This window comes from Taudactylus pleione, unplaced genomic scaffold, assembly GCF_031769625.1.
Source record: "Taudactylus pleione unplaced genomic scaffold, aTauple2 ptg000044l, whole genome shotgun sequence".
Taxonomy (NCBI): Eukaryota; Metazoa; Chordata; class Amphibia; order Anura; family Myobatrachidae; genus Taudactylus; species Taudactylus pleione.
The window spans coordinates 2057473-2072486 of NW_028284446.1; the positions used below are offsets into that span (position 1 = coordinate 2057473).

At 46.1% G+C, this 15014-nt stretch overlaps 1 protein-coding gene across 1 annotated transcript in view; it reads right to left on the minus strand.

Moving 5' to 3' along the window:
• POLRMT (RNA polymerase mitochondrial) overlaps positions 1–11776 on the minus strand; it is a 116150-nt gene extending 104374 nt beyond the window's left edge. Inside the window, exons 1-2 of the mRNA XM_088460336.1 lie at positions 11549–11776; positions 1463–1558 (exon numbers count right to left, since the gene is read on the minus strand). Coding sequence (XP_088316462.1) covers positions 1463–1558; positions 11549–11675 — 223 coding nt within the window. The 5' untranslated portion in view covers positions 11676–11776. The remainder of the gene's footprint in view (positions 1–1462; positions 1559–11548) is intronic.
• Between the last annotated feature and the right edge of the window lie 3238 nt (positions 11777–15014).

Sequence of the window (15014 nt, forward strand, 5' to 3'; positions counted from 1 at the left end):
GGCGAATAGCGGGGACGCGCACGATACGTTTCGGCATCCAAAAGACGCGATGTAGGCGAGAAGTCCGACAGGTAGAACTTTATCGCGGGTGCGAAACTAATTGAATACCGCCCATAGAGTCAGAAAGAAATCGCTTGTCTATGGTACAGAGGTGAATTGCTTTGGGTTTAGAAACGGTCACCCTCAATATGTCCATATCCCTTGGCAGTGGCCACTGTGAGAGCAATGCATGCAGGTAGCAGAGGGTAATAAACAGAAAATTAAAGCATTAATAGTTATAGTATTTTATTCAACTTAATAAAGTAAAGTGTGTTTACTGTATTATACTAGTCTTGCTTTCATCATCTATATGCCTGTTGCCCTCTGCTGCCTGCATGCATTACCTTCATGGTGAAAAAAGATTTCAACAGATCGAGGGCCACATTTTCCAAAACGCCTGCTATTCTTTTCACATACAATCTACTTCTGCCTGAATATTTGGGATATTTACTTTAATATGGGGCACTTGTCTCTTTAAAGATAGTGGTAGAGGAAAAAAAAAGAAACCTTGATACGTGGGAAATTACACTATTCAGTGTGAGTTGGGGTACGGTTGCTCCACTTGAACCTACTACACCTACAAAAATTATTCTACATCTTTGTTGCCTACATTGGAGTGATAAAACTTTATTACACATATGTATATTTTTTCTATTTTATGGTATCACGTATATATTGGAGGACCTCGATGAGAAAGACACTTCAGATCTTCCTTTATGGTCACCAGCATCGTCCATACAGGAACGTAATATTATTTTAGCACCTATTCTTTTGAGTCACATTTTAAATTTTTTTATTGAACTTTTACACTAATGTCCAAGGTCTGACCCGGTATTTGGAACATGGAACCAAACCGGGTCAGACTTGGAACTAACCCCTTTTCCACTGAGGCGCCGATCTGGGTTATTCCCGGATCGGAGCCTTTCACACTGCACACAGATGCCATGCTGGCACATGGAGATGACATCATCTCCATGCACAGGAAAGCTGCTCTCCCTGTGCTGTAAACGGGTCCTGGGTCGGACTACCCGGGTTACCTGCTTACACTGAGCCTTACTCAGGTCTTTCCCGGGAATAACCCAGCTCGCTAGCAAGGTTGGCTTCCTGGGTGACTGGACCCGGGTAGAGGCTTTTCCGCGGACAAAAATATTGGGTTAATGTGCGTTCATGTGCAATAACCAGGGATTTTCAGGTTAGCGGAAAAGGGGTATAAGAATAGTGGTTCTCAACCTCAAGTTTTCCTAACAGGTCACGTGTTTGTACAATTCCTGTCTGTGGAAGCAGGTGGGATAATTACTGACCCAGCAAAATGGATGAACTCACCTGTGCATGATTAAAGAAATACACAAAACATGACCTGTTGGTGGTACTTGAGAACCTCTGATTTAGAACATGGCTATTTCTCCAGATTTTTGTTACTGACCTTCAAGTAGTTCCAACCTGTAGAAATCGCTGGCATTGACCTCATCCTTAGGCTTGGCAGAGGATGACCATCTGTGTGTACTTCCCAACAGGCAGCCTGTTTGGTTATTAAACAAAAAAAGTATGGTCAGCACTATTAAATATTATTCCAGACATGGTGTAATTTCTCTTTAGAAAGGTTTTACATGTAAGGATGTGTATAAACTCAATTTGTCTTTTATGACATTTTGTTGTTCCAATTAGGAATCTTATAACACTTTGTTTTAGGTTTTCAGTAAACAGTCAAAGCGAGGGATACAGAAAAGGAACAGGATGTGAAAGGGTGTGGGTACATTGCACTGGGCTCTTAAGCCGGGTGAACACTTTGCAGTTCACTCTGCAAATCCGATAAACGCTTCGATGCTCTGAGCGATTATCCAATCAGCGTGCACCCTTTATAAGCTCAGTGTGTGGTTTCTGATCGAGAGGTCACTAATCACAATTTTAGAACGTATAAACAATTAAAAAGTCTGTTCGATACAAAAATAACCAGGGAAGGACGAGTGAGGGACATGGAAACAGGGAAGAGAAGAGGAGGGCAGAAGGAGCAGAGGAAATTAAGTGTTCACAGATGCATGTGAGTTGCAATGAGTAAAGGTGATTCAATTTATGCACATAGGGTACAGTTGGGCTCAAAATGATTTAGACCAGGCGCTCCAAATGAGAAAACGATTAGGACAGTCATGAATTATGTTTGTGATATGGTCACACTCGTCAATCTGCCAAACTTTGTTGATCAAGGCAGGAGCTATTGAAGGGAACACCAAGATGCTGTGACCTAGGAGTGTCTGGGTATTCACTGGTACATCAGGTTTGGTAGTTAGATGAAAGGCCAAATGTGTTATAGCAGGTACATCACTAACTTCCCACATAAAGCCCCTCTAACATGGGAGAGCACCACCAGATATGGGAAAGGAGTCTTTGAGCGTAGCAATCCTGCCAGCAAAAGCCTGAAGAGGTTGGAATAATAGTAGAGAAGAACAGAGTAGGATACCACCACACCAAAGGTTATAATTTTTTTATATACAGTATGTACATATTAAACTCCAGGTCACCGCCTACTTAATCAAAGACCAGCCTTGCAGTTTGAGCGATTCCATTAATGTTTATTCCATATTTAATAAAAATCAGACTTTGCATTTGAATTTTAATTCAACATGATATTTTAAATTAAATAAAACAGCATGAACAAAAATGATGGGACCCATAACCTAATATTTTGTTGCACAACTTTTAGAGAAGAGCACTGCAATCAAGCAATTTATGTAGCTTTCAATGAGAGTTCTACACCTGTCAACAGGTATATTTAGCCTCTCTTCCAGAGAGAAAAGGTCCAACTGGTTCAAGATTGATGAGTGCCTTCTCCAGACTGCATATTTCAGCTATTTCCATAGATGAGCAATAGGATTCAGATCAGAGCTCATAGAATAGACCAATGTTTTGTTCTTATACATTCTTGGATACTTTTAGCTGTGTGCTTTGAGTCATTATACTTTTGGAGGTCCTATGACCTGAGACAGAACTTTCTGACACTGGGCAGTATGTTTTGCACAAGAATGCCCTGATAATCTTGAAATTTCATTGTGCCCTGCACGGATTCAAGGCATCCCATGCCAGACGCAGCAAAGCACCCCCAAAACATAAATGAGCATCCTCCATGTTTCACAGTAGGTATGTGTTCTTTTGTTTCATTTTTCCACCTGTGAACATAGGACTGATGGGACCTGCCAAAAAGCTCCAGTTTTGTCTCATCTGTCCAGGTGACAATCCCCCAGAAATATTGTAGCTTGTCAATATGCATTGTAGCAAATTCCAGTCTGGCTTCTTTATGTTGTGTGATAGAAGCACTGGAGAAGTCTGGGATGGCATATATGTGTGTCCCAGATTCCTATCATATGTGTTTTAAAAACCCCAGGAAAAGTCTGTTATGCCAAATAGACCAGAAGTGTCGGCTTTTGGTAAAAGCCGGATAATAGGTCCTAGGGTTGTTGATGTGAGAAGAGAAGGGAGGGCTCCATCCACAGGCCAGGCGTTGGGCCTTTCAGTCTGAGAGCAGGCTGATTAGTAGTTGCACCTGGAAGTGGCTCAGATAAGCTGTTTTAGCTGTGTTAGGTTTTGGTTGAGTGTCTCACATACCCTGGGGAGAACAGACACTGAGGTTTGTTCAGAGACACTGATATTTGAAAGTGCTGTGTTTGTATTTGTGGTAAGGCAGTAGGCCCTGCCACTTGTAGAGAGGGAATAACCTGTCTAATTAGTGCCCAGACGGGCTAGGACTTATTTTTATGTTTTGTTTATTTTGCACAATAAAACTGGTTCCGACCAGCTTGCACGAAAACCCTGGACTGGTGTGCTGTTTCCTGGCTGCTGCGTGTAAGGAGGTGTCCATCTACCCCAGGAGAAGGATCCCCTACCCCGACTATATCACAGTTGTTTTTGCAAAAGAGGAGTTCTCCTGGGTATTCTTCCATGGAGCCCACTGTCGCTCAAAAAGCGTTGGATGGTGCAATCAGACACTTAACCGTAACCTTGGAGTTCAGCTTGTATCGTTTTGGAAATTTTCCTTGGTTCCTTTTCTACCATTCTCACAATCCTTATGCTGGGCATCCACTATACAATTTTCCATCAGATATCTGTCCAATCTGACTGGTTGGAATGAAAACCTGGTAATGTATGGGAGCAAATGACAGTCAATCATATGGCTTTAAACACTGAAAAAAGGACAAAAAAAAAATTGTTCAAATAGGTTAAATTTGTGTATTTTAACCAATTTGTCTGAACAACCATTTTTGGCTATTTTCGAGTGTTTGTGAGTAAATGGACGATTGTCATTTGCTCCCATACATTACCAGGTTTTCATTCCAACCAGCCAGATTGGACAGATATCTGACAGAAAATTGTATAGTGGATGCCCAGCTTTAGGCTTAATCCGGGGTCGATTTTCCTCTTGCAGCCGCGTCCAGGGAGGTTGGATAAAGTACCATGAACTTTAAACTTCCTGATAATATTTGAAACTGCAGTGACAGGAACATCAAGATGCTTAGAGTTGGCCTTATAGCATTTACCATGCTTTGCTTTCTCTGATCCATGCTCAATACATGATGATACCATACAGCAGAGTGACTACTTTTCTCCATTTACTGAATGACTGATTAGAAGATTAAAACATTTGTGATGCCAATTAAAAGAAAGCAATTAGTATGAAATATCACTATAAATTATAATAAATAATTGGATTATTATTATACTAAGGAGTACCTACAAATCTGTCCATCAGGCCATTTTATAATACCTTTGGAGAAAAAGCAATAGATTTTTCCTTTTCTTTGTTTTATTCTATGGGGCCGATTCAATTAGCCACAAGGCTGGTGAGTTTCTGATGTAACGGCGTGGAAACACCGCCAACAGCACCGCAACTCGCCCCCCTCGCTGCGCGATCTGGCACCTTTGGGTCTGTAAACAAAAATCTGCGAGTCTGGAGCTATTTTAAGTGTGACATATAGCCGTAATAAAGCTGGGTACACACTATACAATGTAATAAATAGCAATATAATGATACATCATGCTTGCTGTATACACTGCACAATCCGGTGTACGATGGCGCAATGCTTCATTACAGACTGCATGTAACTGCACCTGGTCGTTCACCATATTGTCCCATCTGCAGTGCAGCACAGCAGATGGGACAATGCGTTGAGCAACCGCCGTGCACGCACAATCAGGGGGTACACACTATATGATCCTTACAATATATTGTTCCAATCTGCTTCAAAACAATGCATTGTACGAGATACAGTATCTTATGATGTGTGTACCCAGCTTTACTCACAGGTAACTGAATTGAACCCTGTGATATAGCCAAGGCATACATGACACAATGAAGCAGATGTATGAAGCTTTGGGAAGTGATAAAGTGTAGAGTGATAAACGACTAACCACTCAGCTCCCAACTGTCATTTTACAGGCTGTGTTTAAAAATGACAGTTGTGAGCTGATTGGTTGGTTGTTTTATCACTCTACACTTTATCACTTCCCAGAGCTTCATACATCTGCCCCATTAGCTTTTAATTTCATCACTTAACGAGCTGTAAGGATACCAACAAATTTTGTTCACATCTGTATAATGACTGCACCACGTGCAGAAATGTTTTTTAGCATATAAAATCGGGGGACAATTTGCTGCAAACAGTGGATCATATTGCTTAAGTAAATATGTAAACATTTCAATTTCTAGGGTTGCCACTTAAAATTAGTTATCCTTGGGGCCAAAATTACTTCACGCCTGACTCTCTTGTAACAACTGTATATAATGCGGAACTAGGGGCTCTGTGTTTTAATCTGTTTTTTACATAAAATTATGCAGTTTCTGCATAACCGTATGTGTTGTAGTTATGTACTAAGGGCCTGATTCCGACCCGGTCGCAAGCGCTGAGCGCTCGCAACCGGGACGATGTTTGCCCACTGGGCATGCGCACGATGGAGCCGGCTCCGTCGTGCGCATGCGCGAGACTCGGCTAGCGACGGGTGCTCCGTCACTACGGGTCTCGCACCAAAGAGGGCAAGCTGTCGATGGTGAGTGACAGTTCGCCCCGTTTGGTAGGCGGGCAGGGGGGATGGCTGGCCAAACGGAGGCATTCCCGAAGGAACGCCTGCCGTTTGGGGGCGGCCCCACTGACAGTGATGTCAGTGGGAGAGCTTCTGGCTCTATTAGAGCCAGAAGCTCTCTGGGGCTTGCGGCCACGGTCTTGACCATCAACCTGGCCGCTCGCAATAGGTGTGGGTGGCCACCCACAGCTATGCGAGTGGCCAGGAGGCCGAACAATAAAATAAAAAAACACCCTGATTCAGAGCGAGCGCTCGTTGAGAGCGTCCGTCTCTGAATCAGGCCCTAAAAGCACAATACAGGAGATTTCACAGAAATATACGTACTATACCATGATGTGCCTTTTGTTTTCTTTTCACGTCTACAATATGAGACAACTGTAACCACCAACCAGAGGACATCACAAAAGATATCTCAACGTTACAGACCGGACCAAACCATATCTAATCCCATTTTGGACATTTAAGTATTTTCATATACTTTTGTGGTAATAAGATTGAGATAAGATTGAGATGGATTATACTGAGCGCCAGTACCTATAATTTTATTGCATTGTATGATTTGTTTATGAGGGTGAGGTGGCCCTTGCATTTATAGGAGGCAGCAATCGTATAGATTGCGCCTTGGGAGTTTGTTTAAATATTTTCTTATATATATACCATCGATGGTTTTAAACCAAATAAGATTGAGATGGACTATATTGAGCGCCGGTACCCATAATTTTATTGCATTGCATCGATGGTCTATGCCTGACGGCAAGCACTGATGCCACCCCAACAGTAGCAGCGCCCAATGTTAATAAAAGATTGGTGGTGTGCAAACCAGATGGTCGCACTCTGCACATGTGCAAAACCCAACCATCGATGGCTGCACCATTGATGGTTTTCTAAAGAAGGTTCAAAACCATCAGCCATCTATGGTACAGCCATCAATACAGTACAGGGTATACCATAAAAATTGCTATTTTTATGGTATATTGTTTACAAAAGAAGAAATTAATAAAATTGTGTTGGATAAGTTTTAAATAGATCTTCCTGACCTAATTCAATCATAAAAAAACTACAATTTCTGAGCAATTTTTTGGAAAAAATATCAGCCAGATAAGTGGTTTGTTATATCCATGACAGGCCTCCTTTTATCACCACCTTTTCTAACAAAGTCAGTTTATGTCTGTTTTAAGGCAGAACATTAATGTTGTTGTAGCCCATGAGCAAGCTACACATTAAAGCTATCTATAGGTGAGGAATCTGTACGATTTACAACCGGACCCATGGCCGGCGGTTGGAATCCCGACAGCCGCATCCCGGCAGAGGAGGAAATCCCGATCGTCCAAGGTAAGTATCCACTAACCTAATTCTACCCCCTAACCCTCCCTTAGGGGTGCCTAACCCCCCCCCCCTGCCGCCTAAACCTAAGTCCCCCGGGGGGGGTGCCTAACCTTAAGTCCCCCCCGTTGGTGCTTAACGGTAACCTCCCCTTCCTCCAGCCTAACCTCCCGGTGGGGTGCCTAACCCTAAACCTAACCTTCCCCCCGCGCGGCTAAAAATAACAGCCGTCAAGATTTAGACGCCTGTCATTTAACCCTTGCCGGGATTAAGCAGTCGGGAAGCCGGCTGTCGGGATTAGGTCCGCCGGCTTCCCGACTGCATACCATAGGTGGACAACTTCTACAGATAGCCCTTAGGATTTCTATTAACCATCATTTGATTTGTTTTTAAATGCAAGTTTAAATTCCTGGTAAACCACATGTCGAATGCAAACACAGTTGTTATCTAGTTTACTTTCAATCTGGAGGGCATTTTATTGATCTGAATGCTTTTAATGGGGTCTATTCATGTAACAGTGAGAAGCCCTTTGTCAGTAATAGAGCTTTTCACTGCTTCTCCTTATACATGGAAGGGGTTACCGGGGAGAAATCTAAGGTTTCTTCAGCAGTGCCCCTAATTAGTATACATATCGCTTCCCCATACATAAGTATGGGGAGAGCAATTCATAGAAGCACGAAAAGCTCAGCTTTCCGTTTCGCTTCTAAAAAATGTTTCTCCAACTCAGGATGGCATAATGTGCTCCATGAGGGGAGAAGAGCAGGGAAGACAGCCATCACCCTGCCTTCTCCCTGCTCTCTCCGTCCCTTCAGCTGCAGAAGCCAATCAGAGGAGCCCTGGTCACATGCATATGGCAGTCACCTCATCCTTGCTGCCCTGCTCTGCCCAATGCCCACTCGCTCTGCCCGACCCCACCGCTGCTATAGTAAGGTGACCCGACATATGCATATGCCGCGACACCTCCTCCATGCTGCACGCTGCCCCAGTGTGCCCTCTCACTCTGCTCTTACCTTCTTGGCACTGTCTCCCCATCTCCGTGACCCGTACAGCACTTACTCGTGCAGTGACCAGCCATACGTCCATGGCCAGCCACACTGCCCCCTCCGCTGTCACCCTCCCTGACCCCGCCACTCTGAAGTTAATGAAGTAACCTGACACTTCTTCACTCCCAGCTCGCTTAGCCCTCCTCCGTGTCCCTGATGCGCGGGTGTAATTACTGTGCTTCCCTTGTGCTCCCATACCAAGTCTGCCCCTGATCTGGAGGGTGCTGCCAGAGCATGAGGACCCAACACCACGATGCTTCCAAGAAGCTGAAGCTATGATCGCAGAGGGCATCTGTTTTGCATCGCAACACCATTTCTACTTAACAAGCTATATAACGCATCGATCTGATGCGATACAAAGTGAAAAGTAGCAATTCAGTTTTCACTTTCTTCAATGAATAGATACCATTATATGGCGGAAGAAACGTTTGGAAAACAGCAACACATCCAAACGCAAGTATTATTTATTTATGTATTACCAGTTATTTATATAGTGCACACATTCAGCAGCGCTTTACAGAGAACATTTAGCCATTCACATCAGTCCCTGCCCCAGTGGAGCTTACAATCTATATTTCCTACCACATGCTCACACACACATAGACACTCGGATTAATTTTTGCTGGGGGCAGTGCTCGAAGCGTGTATGTATGTAACGGTATGGCACTAAAAGCACTAACCTTTTTTTTTTTTGTTACTTTGCTGGATGCAGGAGTAGGGAAACCGCTGGGACCTCCCTGACGATCGGATCATCATTGATGATCCACAGCACTGACAGTCATCAGACTGAAAGCTGTCAGCGCTGCCACCTCTCCGGGATTGTCTCGGACAGTGCAAACTGTCAGAAGCAATCCCACTGTCATCTGCACTGTCAGCCGCTGCCTGGCGCCGCTGGGGAGGTGAGCTCGCGAGTGCTGCCGGCGGTAGGAGGGGACCTCTTGGAGTCCTCTCAATGGCCAATCTCTCTACCACCCGGCCGGACTGCAGGTCAGTGGCATCGCCGCATCACAAGGGGGGTGCGGACCCACCAGGGTGTCACCCGCCGAGGTGTGACACCAAGGTGCAGTCTCCCTCTCAGTGACAGGAGCAAAGTGCTGCACTGTAGTATTAAGTGCAGCACTCAGCTCCTGACACCGTGAGGAAGCCGGCACACTACATAGCCCGCACCTCCTCCACCCCCGGTAATAAACATACCGTAGCATGGGGTTTGGGCCACGTGGCCACGCCCCATTGACCACGAGGACACGCCCCTCACGCTGTCTCTCACCGAGTGACACCTGCACTGTCATCAGCCGCTGCCTCCTCCATCCGGTGTCCCGGAGAGCTCGCCAACTTCCTGTGTGTGCTCTGCTGTCCTATCCCCTACCCACCGGCACATGCAGCCACCGGAAACAAGCATTCATCAGCTGCACACAGACAGACGCTGCTGCCTAGACTCTGCCCCACAGCACTGCTGACCTTCTACGCTGTACCTAGGTCAGTGCAAATGGTGTCAGTTTTACAGTGCCTTGTTCTGTCACTTATCTCCTTCCTTATGTGACACCCCGAGGGGTATCACACTTACACAGTATACTGGACATGTGTGTCATTCTGCACCCTATATTTACTACCCACAGACCTTCACCCTCTGTCTCTATCAGTCCTCCTGTGGCCTTCACTCTTTGCCTCTCCGTCTCACTTTACCCATCACTCTTAGCCTCTCCTTGTGACCCTCTGCCTCACCTTCTGGCTCTCTCCGTCACCCTCTACCCTTCACTCTCAGCCTCACCATCACCCTCTGCCTATCACTCTCCCTGTCACCCTCTGCCTCACCATCACCCTCTCCCTGTCACCTTCTGCCCATCACTCTTTGCCTCTTCCTGATACCCTCTGCTTCACCGTCACCTTCAGCCTCTCTGTCACCCTCTGCCCTTCACTCTTTGCCTCTTCGTCACCCTCTGCCTCACCGTCACTCTCAGCCTCTCCCTGTCACCTTTTGCCTCACCGTCACCCTCTGCCCATCACTCTTTGCCTCTCCTGGATACCGTCTGCTCACCCTCGGCCTGTCAGTCACCATCTGCCCGTCACTCTTTGCCTCTCCCTGTCACACTCTGCCCATTACTCTTTGCCGCTCTCTATCACCCTCTGCCTCTTCCATTCACTCTCTCCCTATCACTCACTGCCTGACACACCCCTTGTGATGCGTGCCCATGCTCATTTTTTTCTGCACGCCCTAGACCAAGGGTTCCCAACCACATTCCTCAAGGCACACTAACAGTCCAGGTTTTAAGGATAGCCATAGTTGAGCACAGGTGACTTAATTAGTACCTTAGTTATTTTGATTTAACCATCTGTGCTTAAGCATGGATATCACTAAAACCAGGACTGTTAGTGTGCCTTGAGGACCGAGGTTGGGAATCACTGCCCTAGACTCATATCACTGCTGACGCGTTGTTTCTGGTTGAACCACTGCCACAACTTCTACATTTGCCATACCCCCACTTCAAAATTCCCACTTCGACCACTGGTTGGGGGTCAATTAACTTGCCAGTATATTTTTGGAGTGTGGGAGGAAACCGGAGTACCTGGAGGGACCCCACGCAAGCACAGGGAGAATATACAAGCTCCACACAGTAAGGGCCATACTGGGAATCGAAGCCACGACCTCAGTGCCGTGAGGCAGTAATGCTAACCATTACACCGTCTGTGCTGCTGACATTGGAAACAATGGTTTCCAATGTCAGACGTGTTTACATGTGCTGTACTAGGGTTTAAAGTTCTTGTAAACACATTTTAAAACCAATGGGTAAGAGGCCTTGTAGAGTACGGATTCTATGTTGCATATATGTTTTTAATGAAGCATAAGCCATTCAGACATAACCACCTGCCTGTCAGTACACCTAGAACCAACATGGGACACTGCCCTGATGCACTGCATGTAACCTGCGGGACGGTGAGATCACTGCCTGAGCACAGGCTGGGTCAGCTGCACGGCGCTGTGAGCAGAGGACAGATCCTGACTCCAGGTGCAGCTGGGAGACTGGAAGGTCAGAGGTCACGGTAAGGGGTCCAGGTGTCGCTATGGGATTAACACTTACCATTGTCAAGGAGCCGCCTGCAGCTTATACACAGCCCGGTGCCAGGCGCCGCCTGTTCACGAAGAAACCGGCAAAAGATACTGAGCCGCAACATTGACATCCCAGCTCCCCGTGCTTGCCTATGCATCCGCCATCACTATCCGGGACAAACACACACGTGATGGCAGACAGCCGCGATGCATCATGGAGGATGTAGTCCCAGAGCACCGCTCACCCAATACTACCACCGGGCTGACCGCCGGGGGCGCTCCCTAATCGGCAAAACCCAATTTGTTCACATACAATTCCATTTCCTGACCTGAATCCTTTCATCTGCACTGGTTGTGTCCGCAATGCGTGTTATTTATTATATTGCTGCTATGTGCAGTATACAGCCAGTGGATACTTAACATTTAACTTGCCCTACTACATCCTTTGTCAGGGATGGGATGTACTGTATAAACAGGATGATTGCCTGCAGTTCACCTCCAATACACTAGATGACAGTATTTTGTAACTAAATTTCAAGTTTTACATACTAAAAAATACGTATAACATCAAATTATATGTAAGACACCCAAGATAAAGCAAAATATCATCTGCGAATGCCGTAATCTTAATTTCTCTGCAGCCTATTTGAATGTCATGAATTACCGGAGATTGATGAATTAAACAAAGTAAGGGGTCCAGAGAGAGATTGAACAGTAATGGCGATAAGGGGCAGCCCTGGCGAGTGCCTCTACTCATGGTTATGTCACCTCCCTGCAGACCATTCAATAATAACGATGTTAATGGAGAAGTATAAAAGCCGGCTTGCCTACCCTCCCGATTTGGTCGGGAGCCTCCCGAATACCGTTTGCCGCTCCTGACCCCCAGAAATGCAGGCAAGCCTCCCGGCTGCCACCTGCGCCCCCCTGACTACTACAAGAAACCCCCGCAGTGGGGGGGCCCGATGACGCGATTCGCCCTGAATCACGTCACCGTGGCTCCGCCCCCTGCTTCACAATGCCAATATTTTTGGCATTGTGAAGAGGGGTTGAGCCACGATGATGCAATCACGTGGCTCTGCCCCCAAAACTGCATCATTACCTGGCCACACCCCCCGCTGTGTGCAGACATTCAGCTCCCTCCCGGAAGGAGGGAGCTGAATGTTGGCAAGTATGTATAATAGAATCTTATAAAGCCAATAAAATCAAGACCAAAAGCGCAACGCGACAAAATTTCATACAGCTGCGACCAAAGGATAGTATCGAAAGCTTTATGGGAATCGAGACTGAGAAGCATGTCGAAAGAGGAGGAATCCTGTTTAGAGGCTACAGTAGCAGCGATGGCGGAGTGAATGCCTCTAACCGAATGTCAGCCTTTGACAAAGCCTAACTGTTGTGGTGTAAGGAGGTTAGGGAGAATGGACTGTAGTCCGTTGGCCATTACTTTAGCTCAAATTTTAAAGTCCAAAGTAATTGGGCGATAAGAGGCCACCAATTGGGGGTCTTTATTGGGCTTAGGCAAAAATATGGTGTGAGCATTACTGAATGAGGCATAAGATGGAGACTGCCTATTGATTGATCGAAAAAGGTCTAACAAAGTAGGGGAAATATTATGACACAATAGTTTATAATACTCGCCTTTGAAGCCATCGGGGCCTGGAGACCAGCGATGGTGTTAGTCATTTCTGTCAAAGAGATTTCTTCCTCCAGAATATCTCTCTGGACCTGGGATAACCTGGGAAGTCGGGCTTCATCCAAAAGCTTGCTCTGAAAAGCAGGATCCACGGATTTATCTCTATATAATTGTTCATAATGTTGTTGAAATTGGGTGGCAAAAACCTTAGGCTGAGTCGTGGTCACACCGGTGACCGAGTCCTATGTCTCCTCCAACCCCTTGACATATTGGCCGGTTATAACTTTTTTATTCATCCTACGTAAATAAAAAAAATATAGCCATCTTCCTACTGAAAACATATAGAAAGCAGTCCCACGTATACATATTTGCACTTGAAACGTGATCATCCCACGTAAATAAAAAAGCTACATCCAGCTTTCTACTGGAAACATATAGGAAACATTCCCAGGTACACATCTGTGGACCTAAACCGCAATCATCCCACGTAATTATAAAAGATATAGCCAACTTTCCACTGGAAACATGGACTCAATATTGATATTAGGATACTGGTTTCCTTATTTAAGTATATAGCCTTGTTGATATAAACCAGTGCAGATATGCTATATAAATGTTATAACTGTTTTACTTATAAAGATATTATTTAAAACATACTTGCCTACTTTTGTAAAAGCATTTCAGGGAGATTGTGAAAGCAACACCTATGAGCACCCGTTATAGTAGACATTTACTGCTACATGTGAGAGGCGTGCCATAAAATTGATTTACATATATATATGTAAACAAGCCCCAAAGCAGCTAGTAAGATCTACACGTAGATGAAAACACACTGATACTATTCAGAAAATGCAGGTAGCCATAGGGATCATTGTGCCTTATAACCAGTGCAGGTAAATTATACTAACGATCCCATGTGAATGTATATAGCGTATATACTCGAGTATAAGCCGAGTTTTTTAGCACATTTTTTGTGCTGAAAAAGCACCCTCTCGGCTTATACTCGAGTCATGCCCGCATGGTACACTGCTGAGTAGCGTACCATGCGGGCCGCGGTGCAGACTGTGTCACTGTGACACAGCCTGCACCGCGTGTGTAGCGCTGACCGGACGGAGTTCGGTCAGCACTACACACTGCCAAACACACAGCTGCCGGAGCCGGCAGCTATGTGTTTGGTATAATCAGCAGCCACTGAGAGTCTGTCAGACTCTCAGCGGCTACTGCTGCTCCCACTGCGGGAGCCATCTTCCGGCTCCCGCAGTGGGTAATGGGAGAGACGTCGTCATGACGACGTCTCTCCCATTATGCAAAGCGGCGGAGGAGCCTGTAGCAGCGTCGGGACCAGGAGCGGGGTTACAGGTAAGTGTTTGTTTTTTTTACATTTCTTTCTACTGGGGGGGGGGGGGTACTACCGGGGGGTACTACCAGGGGGGGGATATCGCTACTGGGGGCACTACCAGAGGGGGGGGATTAATAATGGGGGAACTACCAGGGGGGGATGTTGCTACTGGGGGCACTACCAGGGGGGATGTTGCTACTGGGGGCACTACCAGGGGGGGTTAATACTGGGGGCACTACCAGGGGGGGATATTGCTACTGGGGGCACTACCAGGGGGGGGGGATTAAAACTGGGAGCACTACCAGGGGGGGATGTTGCTACTGGGGGCACTACCAGGGGGGGTTAATACTGGGGGCACTACCAGGGGGGGATATTGCTACTGGGGGCACTACCAGGGGGGGATTAATACTGGGGGCACTACCAGGGGGGGATATTGCTATTGGGGGCACTACCAGGGGGGGGATTAATACTGGGGGCACTACCAGGGGGGGATATTGCTACTGGGGCACTACCAGGGGGGGTATTACT